Source organism: Coregonus lavaretus (genome assembly GCF_964263955.1).
Source record: "Coregonus lavaretus genome assembly, chromosome: 35".
NCBI classification, from domain to species: domain Eukaryota; kingdom Metazoa; phylum Chordata; class Actinopteri; order Salmoniformes; family Salmonidae; genus Coregonus; species Coregonus lavaretus.
This window is the reverse complement of record NC_140022.1, coordinates 9,895,450-9,911,224: the sequence shown is the minus strand read 5'-3', so window position 1 is coordinate 9,911,224 and position 15,775 is coordinate 9,895,450. Positions and strand designations below refer to the sequence as shown.

General features: G+C 45.2%; 2 protein-coding genes across 2 annotated transcripts in view; both read right to left on the bottom strand.

The window, feature by feature from the left end:
* The window catches only part of LOC311109878 (uncharacterized protein), a 75,724-nt gene that overhangs the window by 11,311 nt on the left and 48,638 nt on the right, over nucleotides 1-15,775 (bottom strand). The gene's annotated exons all lie outside the window — the stretch shown is intronic.
* Nucleotides 1-15,775, bottom strand: part of LOC311109875 (titin-like) — a 41,973-nt gene that overhangs the window by 5,342 nt on the left and 20,856 nt on the right. The window contains exons 10-11 of the mRNA XM_084152889.1: nucleotides 11,201-11,482; nucleotides 10,964-11,035 (exon numbers count right to left, since the gene is read on the bottom strand). Coding sequence (XP_084009015.1) covers nucleotides 10,964-11,035; nucleotides 11,201-11,482 — 354 coding nt within the window. The remainder of the gene's footprint in view (nucleotides 1-10,963; nucleotides 11,036-11,200; nucleotides 11,483-15,775) is intronic.

Here is a 15,775-nt window from a genome sequence, read left to right as displayed (position 1 = left end):
TCGGGCAGGCTTCGGCGGTCGTCGTCCCCGGAGTACTAGTTACCACCGTTCGATGTTTCATGTTTGTTTGGTTTTGTCTGTTTGTACACCTGTCCCTTGTTAGTGTTTGATTTTTGTTTCCTATTTAGTTATCGTGTCTTGGGTCAGGTGTTATGTGTGATTGTTATGTCAGCTGTTGCTGTTGATGGGTTTTCTCTCTCGTGTTGTTTGTATCGAGAGTCCGCACTGCGTGCGCCTTTTCTTGTTTTTACGCACTGTTGTGTGTGTGCGTAATTTGTTCATGCCTCCCGGTTGGGTTGGCTATTCACCTGTTTGGAGTTACTATTTTGGATTACTAAAGTCTGTTGACGAACACCCTTGTTCCTGCGCTTGATTCCCTGCACCACATCCACACTCAGCGTTCTGACAGAATCACACATCCACCCATGGAATCAGCAGGAGCAACCGCGCCAACGGACATTATGGAGGACCGTCTTCGTGGGCAGGAGGACAGGATCAACCAGATCGGTCACGCCCTGGATCGGGTGATGAACACTCTCCACCGATGGGAAAGCAGCGGGGTACCCACGCCCCCACCTACCGGACCATCCCCATCGGTCAGTCCTCCTGCCCCCCTTCCGGAACCCAGCGGGATTCGGCTCTCGCTCCCGAGGGCGTACGACGGCTCCGCTGCCGGGTGTCAAGGGTTCCTGCTGCAAGTGGAGCTCTACCTCGCCACCGTACACCCGGCGCCCTCGGGACACGAGAGCGTCTCCGCCCTCATCTCCTGTCTCACCGGCAAGGCGTTGGAGTGGGCCAACGCCGAATGGAGGAGAATAGACGCCGCTACTATTACCTATGCGGAGTTCTCCCGCCGCTTCCGTGCCGTGTTTGACCATCCACCAGAAGGGAAGGCGGTGGGGGAGTGTCTGTTCTACCTCCGACAGGGGATGAGGAGCGCACAGGATTTTGCTTTGGAGTTCCGGACTCTAGCGGCAGATGCAGGGTGGAATGAGCGGGCCCTCATAGACCACTTCCGCTGCAGCCTCCGGGAGGACGTCCAGAGAGAGTTGGCGTGCAGGGATACCACGTTGTCGTTTGACCAACTGGTCGATATGGCCATTCGGCTGGACACCCTGCTCGCCACCCGTGGACGTCCCGGGTGGGGGTTGCCCATTCCACCTTCCGGCACCTCCGAGCCGAGCCCTATGGAGCTCGGAGGTGCTGGCGCTAGAGAACGGAGGAGTAGGAACCCGAGGGGGGCCGTTCCCTGCACCAACTGTGGCCGTGGAGGGCACACCGCGGCTAGGTGTTGGGGAAGGTCCCCCGGTGGAGGTGAAGGCAGGCCACGCATTGGGGAGTCCTCCCAGGTGAGTAGGCACCCTACTTACCCAGAGCTTTCTGTCGTTCACATAACCTTGCCTGTTTGTTTTCCACAGGTTGCACCTCGTTCCCAGCATAAGGCGCTAGTAGATTCAGGCGCAGCTGGGAATTTTGTAGATCGCCAGTTCTGTGTAGAGTTAGGGATTCCTCTCCTTCCCGTTGATAAGCCTTTCCCTGTACATGCCCTAGATAGCCGTCCGTTAGGATCTGGGTTGATTAGGGAGGTCACAGCGCCCCTTAAGATGGTGACGCAGGGGGGTCATGAGGAGACGATTCAGCTCTATCTGATTGACTCTCCTGCGTATCCGGTGGTGCTGGGGCTTCCCTGGTTGATTACCCATGACCCTACTATTTCGTGGCGAGAGAAAGCTCTTAAAGGGTGGTCTGCTCAGTGTGAGGGGCTGTGTCTGGGTGTTTCCATAGGGGCGACCTCGGTGGAAAGTCCGAATCTAATGCCAGCACTGCATATTCCCCCCGAGTATGAGGATTTGAAACTGGTGTTTAGTAAGACTAGGGCGGCGCAGCTGCCGCCTCATAGACAGGGGGATTGTGCGATAGATCTCCAGTCAGGAGCAGCCCTCCCGCGGAGCCATGTGTATCCCTTGTCTCAAGAGGAGAGGAAGGCGATGGAAACTTACATCGCCGAGTCTCTGAGACAGGGATACATACGGGCCTCCACTTCACCCGCTTCCTCGAGCTTCTTTTTTGTGAAGAAAAAAGATGGAGGTTTGCGCCCGTGTATTGATTACCGCGGTCTCAATCAGATTACGGTGAAGTACAGTTATCCACTTCCTCTGATTGCGACTATGACGGAGTCATTGCACGGTGCTCAGTTCTTCACAAAATTGGATCTCAGGAGCGCATATAACTTGGTGCGCATTAGAGAGGGCGATGAATGGAAGACAGCATTTAGCACGACCTCCGGTCATTACGAGTATCTCGTCATGCCATATGGGTTAATGAATGCTCCCTCAGTCTTCCAATCCTTTGTAGATGAGATTTTCCGGGACATGCAGGGGCAGGGAGTAGTCGTGTACATAGACGATATTCTGGTGTACAGTTCTACCCGAGCTGAGCATGTAGCCCTGGTGCACCGAGTTTGAGGAGACTGTTGGAGCATGACCTATATGTCAAGGCAGAGAAATGTCTGTTCTTTCAGAAGTCGGTCTCCTTTTTGGGTTATCAGTTGTCTGCGTCAGGGGTGAAGATGGAGGTTGACCGGGTGTCAGCTGTGCGTAATTGGCAAACCCCAACCACTGTGAAAGAGGTGCAACAGTTCTTGGGTTTTGCGAATTATTACCGGAGGTTTATCCGGGGTTTTGGACAGGTGGCAGCTCCCATAACGTCTCTGTTGAAGGGGGGTCCGGTGCGCTTGCGGTGGTCTGCTGAGGCGGACAGGGCTTTTGGGAGACTGAAGGACCTGTTTACCTCGGCGCCGGTGTTGGCGCATCCGGATCCCGCTTTACCATTCCAGGTAGAGGTAGACGCGTCCGAGGCCGGTATTGGGGCCGTCCTCTCACAACGGTCTGGCACACCACCTAAGCTCCGCCCCTGTGCCTTTTATTCTAAGAAGCTCAGTCCGGCGGAGCGGAATTATGACGTAGGGGACAGGGAGCTGTTAGCCGTGGTACAGGCCCTAAAGGTGTGGAGGCATTGGCTTGAGGGGGCTCAACACCCTTTCCTCATTTTGACGGACCACCGTAACCTGGAGTACATCCGGGCAGCTAGGAGACTGAATCCTCGCCAGGCCCGCTGGACTATGTTTCTAGCCCGGTTTGTGTTTAAAATCACTTACATCCCTGGGTCCCAGAACGGGAAGGCAGATGCCCTGTCTCGGCGGTATGACATGGAGGAGAGGTCCGTTGAGCCCACTCCCATACTACCAAAGTCTTGTCTGGTGGCACCGGTGGTATGGGAGGTCGATGCAGAGATCGAGCGGGCGTTACGCACCGACCCAAGTCCTCCACAGTGTCCAGTGGGTCGGACGTACGTTCCGCTCGAGGTACGCGATCGCCTCATTTATTGGGCTCATACGTCCCCCTCCTCTGGACATCCAGGTATCGGCCGGACAGTTCACTGCCTTAGCACTAAGTACTGGTGGCCAACGTTAGCCAGGGATGTGAGGGTTTATGTCTCCTCCTGTTCGGTGTGTGCACAGTGTAAGGCGCCCAGACATTTGCCCAGGGGTAAGCTACAACCCCTGCCCGTTCCACAACGACCCTGGTCCCACCTCTCGGTGGACTTTGTTACAGACCTTCCCCCCTCACAGGGGAATACTACCATCCTGGTCGTTGTGGATCGGTTCTCGAAGGCCTGTCGTCTCCTTCCCATGCCGGGTCTCCCTACTGCCCTACAGACCGCTGAGGCTCTGTTTACCCATGTCTTCCGGCATTACGGGGTACCCGAGGATATAGTGTCTGATCAAGGCCCCCAGTTCACCTCCAGAGTGTGGAGAGCCTTTATGGAACGGTTGGGGGTTTCGGTGAGCCTTACCTCGGGTTACCACCCGGAGAGTAATGGGCAGGTTGAACGTGTCAACCAGGATGTGGGTAGGTTTCTGAGGTCTTATTGCCAGGGCCGGCCGGAGGAGTGGGCGAGATACGTTCCGTGGGCCGAGATGGCGCAGAACTCTCTCCGCCACTCCTCCACCCAACTAACCCCTTTCCAGTGTGTGTTAGGGTACCAGCCGGTTCTGGCACCTTGGCACGAGAGCCAGATTGAGGCCCCTGCGGTGGATGAGTGGGTGCGGCGCTCGGAGGAGACATGGAACGCTGCCCACGTCCATCTGCAGCGGGCCATCCGTCGGCATAAGACGAGCGCCGATCTCCACCGCAGTGAGGGGCCTGTATACGCACCTGGAGATCGAGTCTGGCTCTCGACCAGAAACCTGCCCCTCCGCCTGCCCTGCCGGAAGCTGGGTCGGCGGTTTGTGGGGCCATTCAAAGTCCTGAGGAGGTTAAACGAGGTGTGTTACAGGTTAGAACTGCCTATTGATTACAGGAATATTAACCCCTCGTTCCATGTGTCTCTCCTCAGGCCGGTGGTAGCTGGTCCACTCCAGGACTATGAGATAGAGGAGACTCCTCCGCCCCCGTTGGACATCGAGGGGGCTCCGGCGTACACTGTGAGGTCCATCATTGATTCGAGACGCCGGATGGGGGGTCTCCAATATCTCGTGGAGTGGGAGGGGTACGGCCCGGAGGAGCGGTGCTGGGTGCCGAGGAGGGACATATTAGACCTGTCCCTGCTGACCGAGTTCCATCGGGGTCATCCTACGCGCCCTGCTCCGCGTCGTCCTGGTCGTCCCCGAGGCCGGGATCGGCGCACGGCTGGAGCCGCGCGTCAAGGGGGGGGGTACTGTCACGGTTTCGGCCGAGGCTGCTCCTCCTCCTTGTTCGGGCAGGCTTCGGCGGTCGTCGTCCCCGGAGTACTAGCTACCACCGTTCGATGTTTCATGTTTGTTTGGTTTTGTCTGTTTGTACACCTGTCCCTTGTTAGTGTTTGATTTTTGTTTCCTATTTAGTTATCGTGTCTTGGGTCAGGTGTTATGTGTGATTGTTATGTGTGATTGTTATGTCAGCTGTTGCTGTTGATGGGTTTTCTCTCTCGTGTTGTTTGTATCGAGAGTCCGCACTGCGTGCGCCTTTTCTTGTTTTTACGCACTGTTGTGTGTGTGCGTAATTTGTTCATGCCTCCCGGTTGGGTTGGCTATTCACCTGTTTGGAGTTACTATTTTGGATTACTAAAGTCTGTTGACGAACACCCTTGTTCCTGCGCTTGATTCCCTGCACCACATCCACACTCAGCGTTCTGACAATTGTTCCAGTCTTGGAGGAGAAAATCTTTCATAGTGGACGGGTTAGTCAAATTGACTCCGTCATCCCTTGACTGATTTACTCGGTCTATTGCCATTAATGGATTAATGACAGTACCTGATCCCTCTATATCTTTTGACTCCATTAAATATAATCTTAGACAAGTATCCCGTCCGTATACGTCCGCGCAAGCCCAGTAAGTTATTTTCATGTCCTCTTTAGTGACCTTTACTATCGTTACTACCATCTCCGTGGGGATGTCGTTATACCTTCTTATCCTCCATCTGGACGTCCAGCCCCCCCCGTCTCATATCTCCTTCCCCGAGTATGTCTAAATACCTGAGCCCAGGAACAATCCGCTGAGGGGGCTGAACATAAATACAACGGGATCTTATAATCCCATGTAGCTTGCTTATCCGCTCTGATAAGATCCCTAATCATAATTTTGAATCTTACTCCCCACCCTTCTCTGACTCCTATTTTGTAGATCACTCGCCCTTGATGGTCAGTATGTCGGGTCGCTTTCCCTTTATTTCTTAATAATGGTAAGGCCATAGCGTAATTGGTGCGAGGTGGTGGTGGATCTTGACATACCACGACTATTGCCGAGACTATGATGCAGCTCAGGGTCACCCATATTCCCAAAAACCGCCAACCCTCTCCTGTCTTGAGTCCTTCTGCTCGGTACCACCCCATACTCACACCCTAGGAACACACTACAGTGATGATAGGTCTGGGTAGGAGATCTTCGTTGACAGAGGTGACCCCCGGACCCTGTGGCCCAGTTCTGCTCGTCAACTCTGCGTGTGCTAAGCGGTGCTTGTATGTGGTCTTACCTTCTTGCAGTGGGTAACATGGACCCAGGTTCCTCTCTCTGCTATTCTAATGGCCAAGGTGGTGACCAACATAACCTGATAGGGCCCTTCCCAACAGGCCTGCTTCCAGTTTTCCTTCTAGTGACTGGATGCTCACCAGTCACCTGGTTAGATAGTGGGTCACCTTCTCCTTTAGTTCACCTGTGGGGCACAAAACCTCTGACATACGGGTGTGGTTAATAAACTATCTTCACACATGTTCAGATTAATGTAACAATTTCTGACTGCATTCTCTTTTTAGACTGTATCTAAAAAAATGTTTAAAAAAAAAAAAGTATTTTGTCCTCTCCTTCGTATATTATTTAATCCTACAATTAGCCTCTTCCCCCCTCTTGACACATATTTCTGCTTATGTGTCAATTTTTTACCACCTTCCTAAACATTCCCTTAGGTAATTTATCAACCAATTGCCATGCCTTTCATTTTTGAGATTGTCTTTTGCTTCTTTATTGCTCCTCCCACTTCCTTTGTCTTTATGGCGGCTAAATTCGACTTTCATTTATTCAGAATCAATTAGTAATCCAATCAAACAATCTCTTATCTTGTAAAAACACTTATGTTTAATTCAACCTCTGTTCTACCCGGGCTTGACCTGAAGACTGATTGTTGGACATGACAAGTCCATATTTGGGTCACCTAAGTGTTCTGCCTAGCAACAAAGAATAAAAACCTCTATGTTCGTGATTAACCCAGTTATCTCTAATAGCCCACCAAAAAAAAACTCATCTTTAAATCACGACCAATGTCATATCCCTCCATCTACCATTTGGGTAACATCCCTGATATATGTATGAAAAGCTAAGACTGTTTGGGAAGAGAGCAACAACATAAACTGTTCTTCCTCCTCAGAGTTCCAAATGATTTTATCATGGGCTGCCATTGCCTTCCCATAGATAAGATCACTTAATTTACCCGTATGCAGTACATAATGGAGTACCCAAGCTTTACAGCAGTCTATCCTTACCAAAAAGCTCATCATCCTTCATCTAATTTCTTTTTTTTTCTCTAGTCCTTATCTACCTAATCCTATTGCTAAATCAATGATCTAGGCAATAGTTGTCTCGCCTTAGATTGTACATTCCTCTGATTACTGCAGCTTATTCCATTAATTTAGTTTCAAATATCACCCAATAAACCGTTCCATCCCACAGCATAGTAAACACCACCTATGAACTGTTGAAAATCCCCTAAATTCAACATAACAACCCTTTATAAACATCATGCTGGGTGTGTTTTTTTATTTATTTGAAAAACCCAATTGAAAAATATCAATCAAAGATAGTTAGGCTCAACTTAATTTGGTAGCTCCCTCTTATGACCTAAATACTGCCTAACTTCATAAAATTCCTCAAAATTCCTCGAGTATACAATGATTATTTAATTGATTACTCTAAATCTGCTACATGTGATCTCATTCAAATGATCCATTATCAATTATTTGATCCACTTGGCTGATTGTCTCACTGTCTTCCTGTTTACATTCATGTACTTTGGAGAAGTCAGCATGTCGGTGGTAAGGTTCCCTTAAATTATTACACAACTCAGTTATTTTCCCAACATATTACCCATCATTTGCCCATGGTAGGACTGCTCCATTGGCATCCCCTGAAACCCACTGTACCCGAACAGCTGCCCAATCTTTCCCAACTAGGGTTCTGACTGTCCTCTCAATTTCCCCTGTGTTTAGCTTAAAGCTTGCTGCTAAACTCTCCAAATTCCTCCTGAACCCCTCTGTTCCTGTCTTATGGTGCACTACACCCTCTATAGCTCTTACTACCTCTTTCTCTCTATCTAACTCTACCCTTAACCTGCCTCCCTGGCTTATTGTAGTTTTCTAATCTTTTTAACTCCCTGTTTTTAAACTCTCTGTGTTTACTCTCTCTAGCTTTTCCTGCCTCTTCCCTCTCTACCCTCCTATCATTACTGAATCAATGATAATACATTTACATTCTAGTCACCCAGCAGACGCTCCTATCCAGAGCGACCTACAGTTAGTGAATACATATTATTCTTTTTATTATTCTTTTTTTTTCCTACTGGCCTCCCCCCGTGGGAATCGAACCCATAACCCTGGCGTTGCAAACACCATGCTCTATCAACTGAGCTACATCCCTGCCGGCCATTTTCCCCCCTACCCTGGACGACGCTGGGCCAATTGTGCGCCGCCCATTAATCTCCCGGTCGCTGCCGGCTGCGACAGAGCCTGGATCCGAACCAGGATCTCTAGTGGCACAGTTAGCCCTGCGATGCAGTGCCTTAGACCACTGCGCCACTCAGGATAATAATAACTGCAATAACTATCAATAATAATTATAATAACTATTACGAATTATATTGTCCTTTTTCTGATGTTATAATTGTAGTCTATTCCATCACTTTAGTTTAAAATATAAAGTTATTTATAACAAATCCAGAACCCACCACAGGCTGGCGCTATTCCCCCAGCACAACAGCCAATGCCACTTGCTTCCCTGTAACGAAAATAAATTATCGTTTTAAAATTTTCCAACTATTTGTATTTTCCCGCTAACCCATTTCAGTTCGCTATTCAATATCTTTAACAGTTCTCTCTGATTCGGCCCCAATCAATAAAACAAATGCTTGATATCGTTGATCAGCATACATGACATTCCTACCATCTGAACTTATTTACTGTCTCTCGCCCCCCCCCCCCCCCCCTTCCTACAATATGGGGGAGGCGCGGGAAACTTCCCTACAATCTTCCTTCTTAGGAAATAATGTCATTCGTACTTATAACATATTTTCATAGACATATCTAGAATATTACTAAAGCTATCTAATGCAACTTTTAATACACGTAAAAAAAACTCTCTCTCTCTCCACCCATTCCTTATTGAATAAGTGCGTCTTCCTAGTTACCCCATAACCACGCCTCAAATCTTTTATTCAGCATTTAACCAACCAAATACTAAGTAGTATCGGTTATCATTTATACCCGCCATTGAATTCCCTCATACACACATATTTCACCTTATGCCATTCAAATGCCCAACACAACAGAATAGTTCCATGCAAACCTCTATTGGCTCTTCAAGTCGCTCCGGACCAGAGCGTCTGCCAAATGACCAAAAATGCAAATGTAATTATTCTCTACTTTCTCACTCATTACGTACGTCTACGTTTGAGTGCGAAAGTTCATACATATGCATCGTTGGACTTTATAGGTACCTCTCACATAATCGCTTTGTGGTGTTTTTAGCCAATTCTTAATTGACACTAATCATTTTTTCAAATCTTTTCCTTTGTTACCGTTGAAGCACTTTCGCGCTTAAAAAAAACACTCGCTGTCCCTAGCCCCTCCTTTCGCTGTTTTTTCAAATTCAATTGATATGCATCTGCCTACTTTTTTCCGAGATGCCCAATAAATTCATACCTCTTCTCACAAATGGATCCATAAACCATATTTCTTCGATCTCTTTAGAAGTTTTATTTCCCCTGGCGGAAAAATAAAAATCCCCCCTCTAGTAATAATTCCCAGAATTATTGTTCTAGGAGCTATTATTTTAGTGCGTCTTTTGAGCCAACGTATGATTTGCTTTTGTAATTAACCATTTAAAATTATTTAACCCCTAACCCAGAGCTTTTATTTAAAACTCCGGTTTCATGAAAGGGGTCGATAACCATTTTTTCTCACGCGACCTAATTTTTTAGCTCCTTCCTAGAAATAATTATCACGTATACTGATGGATTCTTAAGTCTCACACGTACACAACATTATACAATAATTTGCTACACCTATTTGTAACCTAGAGGTCGTAACTGCTCTAGTTTCATGAAACACACAGAGTTCTAGCAAATCCCCAGTCGTATACGCGACTTTTGACCCGTTTATCCATAGCACACGACGAAAATCATCCCTTTCCCTGTTTTATCGTAGTACTGTACCCAATACAGTCTCAATAAAAAACTAGTTTACATTGGTGATGGCCTTCACCCCTTGTCATTTCGGACTAGATTATTCTGGTTATAGCTATTTACCTAGGGTCAATTGCGGACCCTCCCTGTTTCGTAATAATTATTACTTCCTTTGAGACTTTGGTAACAATTTTCTGCCCTCTCTCACTCTCTCATACAAGTTCAAATCATTTTACCAAAATCCATGAATAAAAATTACTGACCTTTTCCTCGCAGTCTGGATTAAAATGCTTTTTCAAACTTGTTAACGTCTTTATCGTTCATAAAGAGTAATCACCGGCCTGTTTATAACCTTAACGTCGAAGGCCAGGACTCTTTTACGGACTGCTATCAACCGCCCGTGCACGGATTTCGGTGACTTTAGAACGATAAAGATGTATTAAGATCCGGCTCGAAGGACCAATCTGTCATGTGAATTTCTATCTCTAATTCAAACTAAGCTTGAATCATTACTAGAGGTTGTAAGGCTCTGGTTTTAATCATCAATGATTCAAGGTCCACAACTCACAAGACTTATATGTATTTTTATTCATGGAGAGAGCTCTCCCGCTAAAAACACATACATACTGTTTTTATACTTCTTGACAAACAAAGGCACTATGCTCCTCCCACCTTTAGGTGGCTTTCTTAAACAGTTCCCGCCTCCTCCTTTACCCTTGAATGTTTAGTACCCCCTCTGTTAGTGGGTTGACACTACATGATAATTCGAATATCGTATACACATTTCTACTGTATTTGGGGTGAAATCCTTTAGTCATTATTTTTAATACACAAATTAATCTATCACCTCTCCAACTGTCTCGCTGACTTCCCCTTCCCCACTAACAGAATTCTTCAGCTTGCAGATGTACTTGTAACCATTTGTTGGTTTGCCAGTGTCGCTCTTAAAGACATTCATCTGTTTATCTAAGACCTCCCACTCCCCCTCTCCCACTTTCCAGCTGTAGGTGATGGGTTCAGCATCAGTGGTGTCACCTTCACAGGTCAGAGTGCAGGAGGTTTTGTCTGGGGTACAGGATGAAGTGATTGTGGGTTTCGGGACTGCTTCTGTAAATAGAGGAAAGAAACAGGAATAATTTGGGAAAATGCTTGTGAGGCACTGAATAACCTGCTGTTTCGTGCACGACCACGCGCACACATACACACATGTACATACACACAGATGTATGCACACACACACACACACACACACACACACACAGAAACACTTACTGATAACAGACAGTTTATATGTCTTGTCAAGCAGTTTGCTGTTGAACTTCACAGAATAAAGTCCACTGTCTGTTTTCGTCAATCCACTGATTCTCAGCTCTCCAGTAGTCTGGTCCAGGGTTGTGCGGCCATTGAAGGGAGCATAGATGTCCAGACCAAAATCCTTGACCCACTCTGCCACCTTGTTCTTCCCATGCTTCCATATGATGCCTGTGATGGGGCCAGGCACTGTGGACTTGTCTGGCTTCAACACGAGCTCACCTCCCACTTTATGATAAAGATCTGGAAAAGCAGACATTTCATACATGTAAAAGAGTATCAATGTATCCAGGGTAACACATTATGGTTAGGGTATGAATATGTGGTCCTAACCTTATTGGCATTGAAAGTGACATTATTATGAACCTTTACTTTTTATGTCAAGAATTCTGCTTGCTGGGCGTACCTGGCCTATCTAGTCTGCCCATTTTGCCAGTATTTGCCCCCTCACCACCACCACTGGAGCGGAAATGTATCTACGCTACACCATAGATGAAAATCTTTGGGTACACCCTGCCTCTGAGGCTGTCCACTATTATATCACCAGCTAGGTTTCCATCCAATTTGCGACTGATTTTCATGTGAATATTGAAAAATCTGCATAAAACAATATGCACATTTTCCCACCAGAGATATGTTTCCATTAAACTGAGTTTTTGTGGATAAAAGGCTGCATGATGACGTAGTGAAAATACAAATTATGCCATTAAATTCCCATGTACCGAATAAAAAATACAAGTTTAATTGGGTTTCCATCGCATTTTACACTCTACTGATGGTTTGTCCAAATCTTTTGCGTTATATAGACTGTTGTGTTATATAGACTGTTATCTACATAACTGTTATCTACAGCTAAGGTATCTACATTATGAGATTATTATGGATAAGAGCGAAATTATTTGTATTTATCAAATTGCAACAAAGCATCGATCATCATGTCACCAGAATAAGAACGTCAATATTTATTGGAAAGGAGCATGAAACTCATCACCTTGCACATTCACCACCCTGTGAAGTTCATCATCATTTGTTTAATCTGTAGCCTAATAAACTGCATGCTATCCCGAGTCGTAGTAGGAGGACCACACAACATGTCATCGCGTGACCAAGTTTATTTCGATATGATGGTTATTATAACCATAAAAGCGCATAAAAGCGCAATTAAAGATCCAACCTTGTCTAGCGTATTTTGTTTTGTCGACATTTGGAAAGTTTACCGAAAATGTTGTTTCACACACACACGAAAACACACATGTACACACACATACACACGTCCACACACACATAAACACTTTCTGATAACATAATGTATATGTCCGCTAAAGCAGTTTGTTTGCTGTTGAACTCCACATAATAAACCTCACTGATTGTTTTCAACATAGTGCAGCATTCAAAATGTCCTACAACACTGGCAGTGTTACTGACATATCAATACATAAGACAGTAGCACACTTATGAGTGTCCACTCACCTGAGCCAAACACCTCTCCAACTGTCTCGCTGACTTCCCCTTCCCCACTAACAGAATTCTTCAGCTTGCAGATGTACTTTGTAGTGTATTAAGATTATGACGTTGTTAATGTTTTTAAGTGGATCCGGAGAGGATGTTTATTTTAGTGTCAGAGGGAATGGTTTTAGTGTGACACCCCGGATAGGACAGAGAAGTCTGTGTGTTGTAGACAGGGGATTGGACAGTAGAGGGAGCCACCCATATATTGGGAAGATTATATATACTGGGTAAAAACGACAAAGAGGTTAGAGCGGCCATTGCAATCTGGGACGCCGTTCTCCGGGTGATCTTGACACCTGTAACCTCATGCTGAAATCTTGTGATATGAATAAAACTTATGATCAAAGGTTCAGTATGAGCGGACTCCTTTGTTTATCAGCAATAATTGCCAGCATTGACCCGATACTACAAATGGCGTCACGAAAAGGGAGGGTCTGCATCTCTTCTTTGTTCCATTCAAGCGCCAAGCTAACTCGTTCTGAAGTCATGGCCAGATAAGGGTGAGTTTTTTTTTTCTCACCGCTTTGGGAGTTTGTTAGTTTGGATGCTATCTGGTAAACAGCGCAAAAGGGGGGAGAGCCTATAGATTGGCTATAGAGATATGTTGCTTGAATAGGAAGTCAAGAACAATCGATGGAAGTGAATAAGGCCAAGATATGTATACAAGTTAGGACATTGTGGATTTGATAAGCCCTCAGCGAGGCGACCCCTAGGGTGGGCCATAAATCCTGATAACGCATTCGGTGTGACTAGGTCAGTCTGGGACTGGGGTTTGGAATATGCATTTTATTGCATGTTACCGCTGAGCTGGTGGTTGACGAAGCATTTGTCTGATGTAACCTCTCATAGATTATCCATAACTCACGGCAGCCTAAAGTTAGTTATAAAAGAAAAATAATTTAAGGCGCAATGTCGGGTACATTGTTTCATGCTACATGGTGCATACAGGCTAATGCTAATGCTAAATGCAATATGCTGCATGCTAACATGTGACCTTAGAGGTCCACTGCGATGGAATAAAGCATCTTAAATTATGTTTGTGTGTGTAGAATTTCGGTTCTATGTTCTGTGAGCTCTGTTAAATGTTGTTTGACTATGAGAAGAAAACGGAGTTACAGCAGGACTGTTAACTGTGTGTTTGGGTTGGAGAGAGAACTAAGAATCTCCCTTCCACGGTGAAATCGTATTTTTGAATGTACCGCGCATGCGTGTGATTTTACGACACTAGATTACGACACGTTTGATTTTACGGCACTAGATTATGACACTAGGTTTAGGTGTTATTGGGTTAAGTGAATTAACTTATGTGAATTTGTTAGATGGGAAGGAAAATCAGGTAACAGCGAACCCTGATGCATTGGATGAAACCAGTGAGGGCTAAAAATTGTTTTTGTTCTAATAAAACATGGAGGGTTTGTGGTGATAAAGCGTATATATTCTTACCCTATGGATGGACAGGATGTTGTTACATGTCAACGTTGAAGCTTCCATATGAGGTTTCATTAAAAGAGGGGTAGCACCGGACACAGATAAATCTGAATCTAGGTTTGGAAATAGGGTGAAAAGAGACATGGCGACATTTCATAGTCTTGAAGCCTATCATTGGAGGATAAGTCTAAGAGAGAAGGGGGGACTTGGGATGGGGTAACATTTGGGAAGATCATATTGATAATATTAGTTATACTTTGATTCCAGATAGTTATAGATGCATTGAAGAAAATAAGGGATGCGTTTGGTAGATCTGAAGGAGCTGGATGGTCAGCAAAGACTTGGTTCCAAGATCAGTTAGGCCCAGTGGGAGCAGTGATGGATTAGATTTTAATGGCAGTTCTGATAGCACTGTGTGTGATGTTTTTCTTTTGTAATTTGTTACTGACCTTTGAGAAAGCTATGATATTGAGATAGGTTGGAGTTGTGATGCCTGGAGACAACGCTCAGATGCCGTTGTTGACTGTTCCTGATCTGGATGAAGATGGACAAGTGGGACTGGATGGAGTATTGATGGATAAATATCCTTTTTGATTATTTGATCATTTAAAAAAAAAAAAAATCAATATTAGTGTGATTTTAGTATGATGTTATGAATCAAAGGGGGGAAATAGGATGATGTGATTCATATATCATTTTATATCATTTTTTATATTCTTAGTTGATATTGATGTTTTAATTTGAAAGTGTTGTTTTGCAAAAGATACTGTTTGGTCTTTTCTTTTCTTCCAGAAGCATTTGGGGGAATATGTAGAGATTGAAATACTCAAACAAGGACAATATGAAGGGAACTGGAGGAGATGGAACAAGGAAGGTGTGGAAATGTTCCGATTCCATCATCGAAGATGCATTGGAAGAGGAGACTACGGAGGAGATTAAGTGTAGTGGACTACATTCCAGTGTCTGCAATGAAATATAGACATATTTGCATGTGTAATACATAATGTGTGTCATTTTCTTAGGTATTAATTTTTGTAGAATGATATTTGATGATTATTGGATACATGTGGGGATCTTAGATGTTTTTGTTTATTTCGTGAATGCTTAGGGACAGGGAGTCTAGGCAGGGATAGAGATCCACTGTAGGGTCCGATGGGTTGACCAGCCTCAGAGTGGACATTTTGGATAGTATTTTGTTTGCTGGGGCTTTCATGTGTATTTAATTGCATCATAGTTTCAAATGCATTGATAAAGATTTATGAATTCATCGGGAGTACCTAGGTGGTTGCCTGGGGCAGAGGGACTGTGAGAGAATTTTACTGTCTTGATTGATGGATGGATATTTGGAACGATGGCTGCCAGACAGTTTTTCGCTCTCACACTCCATAAAGATTTGTTCATATTTCATAGTAATGTATTCACACTCCATAAAGATTTGTTCATATTTCATAGTAATGTATTCACACTTCATAAAGATTTGTTCATATTTCATAGAAAGGTATTTACACTCTAGAGAAAAATGTTTTTGGTTTAATGTTAAAGATACTCAATAAGATAAATTGTTACTTGTCATAATCCTATTCTGTTTGTTTTCGAGAC